We start from the raw sequence: 12,967 nt of genomic DNA, 5'->3' as shown, positions 1-12,967 counted from the left end.
AAATTTGTATATTACCCTATTATTCCTTGTATTTCTTCACAAAAATTATTCCTCTACCTTATATTTTAGTAAATCTAACAATCAATTTTTTGATATTTCCCACCCATAATTACCTAGTTACATTATGGATTTACTCATCCTTATACCTAATCTTATATTCTATTTATTTACACATTTACTCTTACCTAGTTGCATCAATGTTATGCATTCCTCCACCTTCTTATGATTTGGTGTTGTAGTTCAATTATTTTGTGTTGTTGGTATTAGGTGATGCTATGTTGTGCATCCATAAGTATTGTGGAGTTTTGCATCATATTTTGAGTATGTTTGGTTGGATTTCGTTACTGGTTCTATCTTCTAGAGCTCACATGAATGTTTTTGGTATGTGTGGTAGCATGTGGAGTTGAAGGAGATGACTTGGGAGTAATAGGAAGGTGTGTCAATATAGTGTGATGCTTCACATGCCTTTTTTCCCTTCCGCATTGCTTTGGAGAATTATTTTGGTTTGAGTGTTAATAGTCTACACGTTACATCTAATTACATTGAACTAATTGATGTGTCTCTTTGTGTGGATGATATATAAGGAATGAGATCTTTTGGAGGAATGAATGAGTTGAATAAGAAGTTGTGTATGGCGTGTGGTGTAAGACCAAAGGCATACAATTGCAAATAAGTAGTAATGAAGTCAGTTATAATATTTTCATAACAATGAATGCCAATGGTAATCAACATTTCGATGTGTTGCAAGTACATTGTATCTTGCCCTAGGGTTGTACACCTTAGCCTACAACTCTAATTCAAAAGCAATGATCTTCCTTGCCCAAGAGACTAAAAAATTGTATTCAATTTCCATATAGTGAGATAGTTCTCACTGTGATTTTTCTCACATTGGGTTTTCCACATAAAACTCTTGGTGTTCTTGTGTGATTGATCTTTTTTTAAAGTTGTAACTTACTTTTACACATGTGATAAGTGGAATGAATGATTAATGAATGGTAAAATTTTAGTATATGTTTATTCACCCCCTAGCATCCAAAAGTGTTCAACATGTATGTTTCTTCATAGCTCTTTCCAAGCCTATTTTTTCCCTTATTACTATCAAACTACTATCATATGTCAATTTAGTAATTAGATCATGTATTGTGAACCTATGCACACCTGCTCTGTTCCACCCACTTCTGGGTGGACTAGGGTGCTCGACACCATAGTCTAGGTGGACTATGCACCTAGGTGCCATAGTAAAGGTGGACTAGGGATCTAAGTTCCCTAGTCCTAGTGGAATAGAGCAACTAGGTGCAATGGTCCTCCCTGTTGGTGTAATTATTTATTCATCTTGGATATTATTACACCTTACTTAAGTTTACTTAGGTACATGCATATCATAGTAGTTTGGGTATGAGACACTTGGGTGTTTGTGCCACATTGGGATAGTGTGTGTAGGATAATTTCCACCTTTTGTGGTCTTATCTTGTTGTTACATTCCACCTTCGGTGCACGATCCACCTCATGTGGAATATTATATTGTTTCTCCTACCTACCACACCTATTTCCTACCTACCCTTGTTTCTTATTGAGCCACATGTCATGTTTGTGTGCTCACATATCCATATAGCCTTGCCTATATAAGCAGGCTCACCTACATTGTATGTAACACTTGATGATCCAGTTGATCAGTATTTTCTTCTTGATAGAATATATTTTATTCCTATCATCTATTTTGTCTCTCTATTATACTTTTCATTGAGCTCTTGATCTTGGCAAAATCTCACACTCCCAAATTTGAATCTATCGATGTGTCAGTTCTTGCCAAAAAAAATTTTCTCTCAAAATTTTAATATGACTATTGGAGGTCAGCCTAATTTATGAAATATCTTGGGAATGCTATATAAGAGAATATTTACTAATTAATTCAAGCATTTTAATCACTCAAACATTTCAATCAACTCCTAGATAAAGTATTATGAGTAAATTTCTTCAAATTCAACCATTATAAAGTAGCAAGTTATAACAATATTCACACAAGTGAGCTTTTATGATTGAACTTATCTTGTTATGTTATTGCATCAACACTTGAGGGTCCTATCCAAATATTATCACATCATCATTAACAACATCAATCTTGAAAAATAATCTCGTGTATTCAACATTTCACTTCAAATTTTGCCTTTTCCCTACAATTGTAATCTTTTTTTTCCTAATCATCATTGTTGTAGGATTAATTCCAGCCTAAGGTTTGACTTAGGAAAACCTTTATACAACCCAACACCAATTTATTATCTCTTTTATAAATATGACTCAAATTTGATAGATAAAAACTATATATTTAGGAAGTACAAACTAAGACGAAGAGATTTAGTCTTTGATGGACCAAAAAACCCTAGACACTTTCCAATGTCTAAAGTGTTCGACACTTTTTTGATAAAACTTCAAGGGGTTAATCTAAGTGGATCCTGATTCAAAATTTATTTATAATATTTGCATTAGACACCTTCAAGACTAGGATGCCTAGCCACATAGTCCATCACTTTCAAGCTTAAATTCTAGGTGTAGGTTCCTTTCTAATCCTTGTTCTATATCTATTCTTATAGTTTTCTTATCTTTTTTTTTTATCTTTCTATTCATGCTAATTACTATAAATTATCCATCTTTAAACCTAGTACTTGCATTTCATCATTCTATCATATCCAAAAATCAAATCACAAGAGAAGGAATAATCAATCATTATGTCCAACTCTCCCAAGGGTTTGTAGTTGGCCCTATTAATCATTATTGAATGTATTGTTGATGACAAATATTTTTTTATTCCTAGATTAGATAATAAGACTAATGAATCTCATATACCTTCTCTAATGTACTAGGTTCGTGTCTATTTGTTCTCAATTTTGAGGCCATTTTTAGAAACTTGATACAATTCTCTAGTCAAGACCTCTTTTATATCCCAAATTTCAAGGAATAGGGTGCCCAATTCCCTTATCATGGTGGAATATGGTTTCTAATGCCACTGTCTAAGCAATTTGGCCCCAAACTTAAATTTTAATAGTGAGCTTTATAAATAGTGTGAAATTTCTCTATGATGTTACCCTTCCCTCCAAAAAAATTAAAAAGTATAAGTTGCACATAAATACAACTCCCACTCTCATTTCAAATTCCCATCAACATAAAGAATTAAAATTGAGGACATAATCAAGAATATTCAAGTCAATTGAGCAAAATTCTATAATCAAGCAATTAATATTTCAAGTTTCAACAATCATGATCAAGTTTTATGTGTTTCTCCATGATGAAGGCATGCATTATCGCCATTAAAGAATCATAAAGCCTTATTTGAGACTTAATGCCAAGAATTTTGAATCTAAGGTAACACTTATCAATTTGAGAATTTATATTAAGATTGTAGCCTCTACCCTTTTTTAGGACAAGATCTCTTTTTTATCAAACATTATTGTAGTGGAAGTAGAAACAACAACATAGGGTTTGACTTAAGGCAAGCCCTTATACAATACAAAAATTTTCACATTTACATATGAGTATATCTAGATACAACCATGAAGAGTTCTATAGGTGTGTAGAGTAGATAATGATAGATGATATCAAACATCAAACATGTAGAAAAACCTAGATGAGGGAACTCTCCAACTGTGTCTAACACTTTTCAAACACAACCTCTTGACCAAAATTTGGAACTTAGTGTCAAGATACAAACACCATTTGATTGGGATGCCCAACACACCAATCTTACATTTTTTGGTCCAAATTACAATTATAGATTCTTATTTAGCTTCTCTTTCTAGGTATGATCTATTGTTTGGTCTTCTATTATATATTTTACTATTTGTGTTGAAAGTTTTCAATTTCATATCATTTATACTAGTTCATTTATACAAAATTGATAACCTCAAATCAATTGCAACAATAGAATTATAAACCCCTTAGGTTCTTGTCTCCTATTAGGATTGTAACTAAACCTGGTTTATGTTTCTAATTAAATCCATGGAGATTTGAGGTCTTAGCTTACGTTCCCAGGCTAGCATCTCGTTTCCACACATTTCAACATGTTTCTCAAAAGTACTATTTAGTGTAAAACTCTTGAAAATTCTTTGTATAAAAGTGGACATTTATAATATTTAATATATTGTCTACTCATTTGGTGAAGAAACAATATAAAATTTATGTGATTTCTCAAAGGGTGTGGTTGTGAGTTCAATGGATAATGTTATAGAATCTCCATCTTTCAAGAAAGATATCTATTTGATTTCATAGAAATGTATCATTTCATACATTATCCCTTCGAATAATATTTTTTAGTATAGATAGATTCATTAGGCCCCTTCTAGTCAATCCCTTTGAACTTTAAATCCCTCCTAAATCCATGGTTAAACCTTTGAGTGATAAGATATTCTTTGATTTCATCAATGTATCATAAGATTTGGTACACAACTCTAAATTTATATAAGGAATGTAATATGTGTCCCATGTAATAATTCAAAAAGGGATTTTACCTATATTTTTTAAAGAATTAATTATACATCAATCTAGAGTAGAAACTTAATTTTTTCAATTCTCCTCTTGTTTTACTCTAGGGTCCTAATGACAATCTAGTATCAAGGTTTTCTTGTCAGAATTAGTTTTACATTGGCGTGAGAATGATAAGGAGATCAAAAGGTAATTACAATCCCTTTTTATTGGAATATAATGATTTCATCTGCTCTAAAACACATAAAATTACTAGAAATGATCGTTTGAGGCATCCTAAACCTAGGGATGACATTAGTTAGTAAGATATACATCATAGGTAAATGAAATTTTTTTCTTTATATGAATGGATGAATACAAATTTGATAAAATTATTTTGGCTAAAAATGTCCATTTTAAACTATTACTAATACTATATTTATTAGAGGATTTTTGTAATAAAAATGCCCTACTATTGAAATGGACCCTTAGTTGAAACTATTTTTAGTAAAGCACATATGTCTTTCATTTTTCTTGTTAACCTTTGACATGTATCACAACTTACCATCTTGGTCACATATTTGAACAAACAGATGCACACATATCCTACTCTCAAAACTAATGGCTAGTATCCTTGGCCATAAAATATATGTCTCGTGTTGATATTAGTTCTTGTTTTAGAGCCTCCTTGATTTATAGAAAGTATTGTGTGTCCTTTATTGGTTAGTCAAATTTTATGGGCCAATGTTATGACGAAGCTAAAGATGGTTCCTTTGAGCTTGAAAGGGAGAAATAAGAGCCTCTCAAAGGTTCAATTATGACAAGCATTCACATGTGCAATGTACCCTAGTTATAGGTGTAATGTTATTTCACAAATGTCCTAATTGAATCAAAGAATGATATTATGATCTAATCAAGAATCAATCTCAAGATAAGGGATACAGTTTGTCAAGAAAACACATAAAAAGCAAAATTATTCTAGTTAAGATTTTTTAGCATGTATGTTTTTCACAACATTTTTCATATCAAATTTCAAGATAATTCTCATACTCAATTTATTTCTAATAATAAATTTAAATTTTTTAACAATTTCAATTATTAGTTTTAATTCTTAAACCCTATACTCTTATCAATATTTGATTATATTTCATTACATTATAAATTGGTCAACTTGATAATATCGATAAACCTAACATCCTCACACCATGTAGGATTTTTCCTTATAAATTAGAATTTTTTAGATTTAACTTTTATGATTACATGATCTTAATTTTTCTCTTTAGGGTTTTATTACTTTTTCCTATATATGATTTATAATAACATCTTTCTTGACATTTTTTGGTTCATTATTTGACCTTGCTCAAAAACCATATTCACCATCGTTTTCACCTCAAACATTCACTTTTTAAATCTAATTATACTTTATTCTAATTTTTTTTAAATGAGTGATTTATCAAATTATAATTTAGTGAACTTTATATCTCTACATCTTGTATATTTTTTCCTTCAAAATTAGAGTACTTATAAAAAAAATTACATTATATTATTTTTTAGTTCTCATTATGGTTAGCTTTTGTCTATGCTTTATAAATTTATCTTTCTTAAGGGTTTGATTTGATTTATTGTATGAGCTTGATTTCACCAAGCATGCCCACCCTTGTTTTCACCTCTAGAGTGTCATTTTGCATGTAGTTTCTAGATTTATATTTTCATACAATATGAATGCTTTGTCCTTTTATTTCTTCTTATCACATTGCTTTGTTTGTGAGACAAGCTTCTTAGAACCCTAATCTTTCCTTTAGGAAAATGTATTTTTCTAAAAGGAGTTAGAATTGAATCTTGACAATATACCTTATTCCAATTCCATGTATGGATATAGAATCAAATTTACATAGTAGTTTAGTTTCAAAAATATGGACATTAGGTTTGCAAGAACAAATATCGAATTTGCAATTGTAAATTTAAACTTAATATTTGTGTAGTTATTATAAATATTCTAAGACACAGTCTAATTAATCCTAAAAATTTATTTGTAAAATAACTATTCTTAATGTCTTTAACATCGTTTTGTTATCTTTAAAATATCACTTTCAAATTACATTAATTTATACATTTAAAATAGTATTTATTATTTCTAATAATAATTACATATAATTTAATTATTTATTTTGTGCTCGGTGTAATTTAATTTTTTATTACTTTGCTCTCTCTTTTTTAATATTTTATTGTAGATACTTTACTTATTTTATTAAGTTGAATAATTTTATGTAAATTTAATATATTAACAACATTGAAATCTTATCGGTTGGTTGGAGTTGAATTTTGACTGGTCGTGTAGGGGCAACTAGGATGATGTGGGACGGGGTGGAGTGATTAGAGATTCATGTGGTAGCCTCATCCTTGCCTATGTGGCAAATCTTGGAATCCAAACTTCAAGCATGGATAAAGTGGCAGTTGTTTATCATGGGTTGAGCATGGCCGAGGAAAAGGGGCTCAAGCGTATAATTATTGAAGGTGACTCGAGCAATACCATTATGATGCTCAAAAGGGAAGCTAAACCAGAGTGGAAAGCTAACCCTCTTATCGCCAATAGTCACAATCTCCTTCCCTTACTAGGAATCATCAGGCTCTACTAGGTGAGACATGAAGGCAGTTGTGTGGCAGACAAGCTGGTGGGAATGGGTGTGTATGTTAATGATTTTAAAATTTGGTTCCACTTGCATGAAATCCCAATGCAGGCTTGTGCCATGATCTTGAAGGACTTGTTAGTTAATGATGTAGAATCCCAAATTGGCGTTTTTGTACTTGTCTTTCTCACCCTTTCCACTCCTTGCTTGTTAATTAGGTGGGATTTAAAAATTATTGATGGTACTTCCTACCACCACATTTCCTAGGCTTGTCACTTTCTCATCTTGGTTTTCTATTTTGCGATTATGGGGAGACGATTTGATTCAGACTTAACTTGACAGCTGATCCAAATTTAAAAATAATGGGGATATTTTGGACAAAATGATCAAGGGGAACCTAGATAATTGTGTTGAAAGGATGACTGGTCATGACCCTAAGAGCTCTATTAGTTTGGTTAATGATTGAGACAATGGGAACGTGAAGATTGGCAGTATTAATTTTGTGGTTTCTGCAAAGGCTATTGCGAAGGTGACAGAGCTGACCCTTGATGGTGTGTCCTTTCCCAAAAAACCAAAAGGGAATTACAAGGATGACTTGGATCGGTTTTTTCAACCAAGTGAAGGAGTTTCCAAGCTTAAAAGTGGCTACAACAAAAAGAATTTCCTCAAAATTTGGAAGGATGTCTCTGCTCATAATGAAGTACTTCACCTTGGACGGTAGAAAAAAAGGTTCCATACATAGATTTTTCCGATGCTAAATCACCTCCAATATGGGGTTAGAATGAAATTCCTTTTATGGATTATGTCTTCTTTGTCTCAATCTATTTGCAAAGCCATTGAAAGGGGTAATCCCCCACTCCACCAGGGTCTCATCTAGAGACTGTATAACTTCCACATGGCTTCATCCCCCTCTAGTGGAGTCCATTCTATTGTGGCTAGGTCTACCTATTATCCCAATCTAATTATTAACCTTATTGTTACACCCTCTAATTTTGGGGAACAGGTTATGCCTCACTCTGGTTCTAAAATGCCCACTAGGAAAAACCCTGCTAGAATGGCCAAATTTAAAGCCATTGCTGTCACCAAAAAGGATCAAGATGTGGGTGTCTAGTATGAGCTACAACAAGAAATGGTTAATGAGGTTGTTGATGATTTTGTCTCTGAATCTCAATCCTTGAAGGATTTAAACTCCTCGAATACTTTAGGATTGGAAGTTCGTCCCCTGCTAAAATTGGAGGAAACCCTAGCCCTCCCCCTCTTAACCCTCCCTTCCTTGATCACTCCAAATTTCAGGGTACTACTTCGACTATGAAAAAAATTGTGAAAGAATTGGACTAAGACATCCAAAGATAGGAAGAGTTGATAAAATGGCTCTTTGTGCAAATGAATATGGCCATCAAGAAGATTAATTGATTGGAGTTGGTCGAGCCCGAGGCCAAGGCCAACACTTGGGCTAAAGAGTTGAATGAGGAAAGGGTATAGAAATCTGCCAATGATCTAATGGGTATTTTGGGGCAGTGGGAAATGATGGACGGAAAGATTTCTGACATGGACTCCAGGATCAAGAATGCAGGCAATAACTATGAGCTGGAAGAGATTAAGAAAACCCAGAAGGCCCTTAAAAATAAAATTGAGGATGTTAACAGTGCTTGCGAGGATGTAGTTAGTAAGCACAATGCCTCCCTATAGGCTATCCACAATGAGATGGAAAGAAGAAGGGGGGAAGAAAAAAGATGCATGGATTCCCTGGCCACGAGCTCTGACCCCATCACTTTGATGGTATAGGCCACCCCTAACTCTATGCTAGTCTCCTCTAGTTTTGGGGTTGGATCAAGTAAAATGTCTCTTTTTCTGATAAAGTTCTTAGTTTGTGCCATAATTGGCAGGACAAGGGTAATCCCATGCAATAAACTATCACTTTGTGTCTATGTTGGGCTGTTGGTTTGTGTTTTACTGGTCCTAGTTCTTTTTTGTCTGCTGGATTTTTAGTTTGGTTGTTCATTCTCTATTTTCCTTGCTAGGTTTTTGTTGTTCTTTGGTGGGAAGTCTTTTTGTTGGTTGTGTATCCCTCATGCGCTCTTGGTGTTGCTTTACAGTTACATAATGGTACAAGCCTATCCCACTTTTATTATTCAAAACATTAAAATCCTAAAACTAGATGTGGTGATTAAATGGCCTTTATCACAGTTCAATTTGCCTATCTAGAATATTAATAGAATGGAGGTTATGGCTAAGGCTAGTGCAAGAGCGAACGAATGGGCAATGGAGGAGAAGGATGAACAGGTATGGGAACTTGCGAGCAATATGGCTGATAGATTAGAGAATTGGGATAAAGTTGAAGGAATGCTAAAAGACCTTGGCGAGAAGATGTCTCAAAGGAAAGTCGAGAGATCCTTAAGAATGAAATTGAGGAGATTTCAATGAGAAGCTTGGAGATGGTCCTAAAGAATTTGGCTTCCCTATAGGCTATTGAAGAGGAGATCGACCGTAGGAAAGCCAAGTGTAAGAGACATGCTATATCCCCCTCTACTTCGATGGAATCCCCTACCTCTATGGTTAAAGATACTCCAAATTCTAGTACTCTGAATTCTGCTAAGGACTCTAACAAAAAAATCACATTCTAATAAATTTTTAGGACTGTAAAGATTGTCAAGAGGGTAACGCCTCCACCCAGTTGACCATTTATTCCTATCTTTGGTGGTTGACTGGTTTTTTTGTGGTTTTTGTTTACTGGTTCATCTAGTGCTTGGTGGTTCCTTACTATTTTTTGGTGTTTTGTCTCTAGCTAGGTGTGCATTTCTCATGCACCCTAGGTGGCACTTTTTTTCTCCAGATATGTAATGGTACAAGCCTAACTCACTTTTAATTAACCAGATCATTAAAATCTTATTTAATTATATCAATCGAAAAAAATTTAAAATCCAATTATTGAATAAAATTAAAAAAATAAAGACTTCAAAAAATTGAAGTACAAAACTCCACACTCCACCAAACAACAACAATATTGTATTACTGAATGATACAATAACAACGTGAATTATGATCAAAGTAGATAGCATTTACACCCTTCACTTTCTAGGTCCGTTTTTAACAAAATAGCTTTTAACACATCACTTTTTTTTTATTTTATTTATTTTATAGGAGATTGCTGAACTAGTAAGAATGTCTTGTAACAACATGGTTGACATAACCTATGTGGAAGTACGACACAAGGGACGACTTTATCAAGATAAAAGAATAGCTTTTTGCAGGATAAGTAGTCAAGTGAAACAAAACAATCGCTCCAGAAAGCAAGTCATTCATTTGGCTGTCGCTTCATAGCTGTGACAAATAGATTAAAGTTATTCCATGAGGAGCCCCCGTCCTTGACTGCATCCCTAGCAATTATCTTCAATTTTTTCGCTTCCTCTCTGATCTCCAGGCCTTGTTCCGATTCCTGCAAAATCTCCACACCTTTCACAATTTCCCCCTGCTTTATAATTCCTTGGCTATTCGCATTTAATGGCAGACCCAATTTCCACACATCTACAACATACGCGCGGTTAAGAAATTGGTCTGCAAAGTAAGGCCAACAAAGCATGGGCACGCCCATGGTGATGCTTTCCTGCACAGAGTTCCATCCACAGTGAGTTACAAAACAGGCTATGGAAGGATGAGATAACACCTCTAACTGTGGCGCCCACGAAACTATGCAACCTCTATCTCTCACTTGCTCCAAGAAACCAACAGGTAAATTAGCTTCGCTTCCTTTCATCAGATCGGAGCGCACAACCCACAGAAATGGTCTCTGGGTGGCCTCCAATCCCAGAGCAAGCTCTTCCAGTTGCTTTTCACTTAGAATTCCAGTACTTCCAAAGGATATGTAGATCACAGAGTGGGCACACTGTTTATCTAGCCATTGTAAGCAATCTGTGTCAGTCTTTCTGAAGCTTGGAAGAACCTTCGTGCTTGTCCTGCTATCGATCAGAAACTCAGGAGGAATTAGAGGACCTATTGGATAAACGCCCACTTCTTTCGACAACGTTTCGACTACTGGAGCTTCAATCTCTATGAAAGAATTGAAGAGGACCCATTTGATGTCCTTGATTTCTTCTCCCATGCGAATCCCTTTCCGGAACATGTATTCGCCTGCCCACAACCACGGAAGATCTCCAGAATGGAGCGCCGGCATGCAGGGAAGATATTTTGTTTTTTTATCTTCTTTTGGAATTCCTTCACATAAAACCCACAAAGATGAAAGAGGATTTTAAATATCGTTTGCATCATGAAATAAAAGGTAAAATCGATTGGAAGAGTATGATTATATGTTACCATCAGAATGAAGGATGCCAAGCGAGACCAGATGGGCACTAAAGTAGCGAATGGCGAAGAGTGAAACAAGAGCAGTGTGAAAAGCGGCGAGGGGAAGTTCATGGAGCGTGGCTACCGCCTGTAAGCCAAAGCACATCCAGACGTCTGCAATTATACAGGTGACCTTGTTTTCTTCTTCCCTGGCGTTTATTTCCTGAATCACTTTATCAATTACTGAAGGCCCCAGGCCCTTTATTAACGACTCGATTCTATTTTCAATGCCTTCCAGACTATCCAATGGCGGGAATTCGAAGGGAGCAGATATCATTCGGATGTTATCAAAGAAGGAATTTAGAGTGTTGGCTTTGTGTATGCGGTTATGAGTGCTGTCAGAGTTGAGGAAAGTGATGAGGAATCCATGGGAGACGAGCTTCCAGGCGAGCTGCATCATGGGATTAATGTGACCCTGTGCAGGAAGAGGAATGAGAAGAGCGTGGGGAGCCATAGCTTAGCTCTGTAGCCTTCTCCAGAGCGACACAGATCTATTATTCTTCTCAGCAAAGAAGACAAAGTAGAATGGATAACTAACGAGTTTTTCTTGTGGATGATAAAAAATCTTCATTATAAAAAATATAATGGATGAAGCATCATTTTGAGAAGGGACCCATGCCTGAAAACTTTTGTCTCTTAGTCGATATCATATAGCGATTGTACTTATCTAGCTTTCTGACTCTGCGTTAGTCATGGCCACATCCACCATAAAACACTGTGCTCAATAATGTTTAACTAAGCGTTTTTGGGTGCAACGGTTGTCCGATAGGTTTTGCTAAGTTCCGTGGAAGGAATTTATAAACAAAAAATCCAACAAATTCACCTGAAATAACTAAAACAATCATCTTCTTTCAGGAATACAAATCCAAAACATAGACATACAATTTCAGAATATAACTCTTTGGAGAATATAACTCGTCAACAGTTGCTCTGAGTTGATTCAGATCAAGCACCAAAATGTAATAGAGCTGAAATTTGCTCTTTGTGCTGGCTGTAATTCAAAGTCATCCAATCAGTATAAATCTATCTTACGAATCAAAAGATGGTAATGATGATAAGCCCATTTTCTGTTCTCATCAATGGAATTCTATGCAAGTTACAATTTGTAGGGATTCATTAGAAGATTGAACACACAAATCAGAGAAAAACTTTCATTGGAACAATTAGAAATTAGAATATAAGATGAGAGATATGGACTGTTTGTAACCTCAAATGAAATCCTAGAAATGCTGGGACCATTTGCAAACATATTAGAAGAGTTAATTCTGCAGTTAAACAATTAATTTAACCAATTAAAAGCATCTTCTTTCAGCATCAATCATCATCGAATTTGTTTGAGTCTTTGCTTTGCTTTGATGCGTCAACAATTTGATGTTTACAAATTTGGCAGTTAACAGCAATCTGATGTTCATACCAAGTGAAGGCAGCCAAATACAGTATGAGATCAGATCAAAAAGTATTACCTGCTATGATCTGGAACTGTTACTATATATATTGACTGATTTCTTTTGCTGTGTAACTCATCCTATCTTCGCATTAGCCCAGCA

General features: G+C 34.6%; 1 protein-coding gene across 3 annotated transcripts; it reads right to left on the bottom strand.

Moving 5' to 3' along the window:
- Positions 1 to 10,060: 10,060 nt before the first annotated feature.
- Positions 10,061 to 12,967, bottom strand: LOC131868277 (anthocyanidin 3-O-glucosyltransferase 7-like). 3 transcript variants are annotated; one of them, XM_059215626.1, is made up of 3 exons: positions 12,884 to 12,967; positions 11,391 to 12,411; positions 10,061 to 11,291 (listed from the first exon to the last, which is right to left on the bottom strand). In XM_059215626.1, exons 2-3 carry the CDS (start codon positions 11,872 to 11,874, stop codon positions 10,375 to 10,377), a joined length of 1,401 nt encoding a protein of 466 aa, XP_059071609.1. In that variant the 5' UTR covers positions 11,875 to 12,411; positions 12,884 to 12,967; the 3' UTR covers positions 10,061 to 10,374. The 3 variants fall into 3 exon arrangements, with proteins under 3 accessions (XP_059071609.1, XP_059071610.1, XP_059071608.1); XM_059215627.1 differs by lacking the exon at positions 12,884 to 12,967 and having other exon boundaries at positions 10,061 to 11,279; positions 11,391 to 12,579; XM_059215625.1 differs by lacking the exon at positions 12,884 to 12,967 and having other exon boundaries at positions 11,391 to 12,576.

This window comes from Cryptomeria japonica, unplaced genomic scaffold (assembly GCF_030272615.1).
Source record: "Cryptomeria japonica unplaced genomic scaffold, Sugi_1.0 HiC_scaffold_201, whole genome shotgun sequence".
Taxonomy (NCBI): Eukaryota; Viridiplantae; Streptophyta; class Pinopsida; order Cupressales; family Cupressaceae; genus Cryptomeria; species Cryptomeria japonica.
The sequence above is the reverse complement of the archived record's forward strand: the minus strand, read 5'-3'. Positions and strand labels throughout refer to the sequence as shown.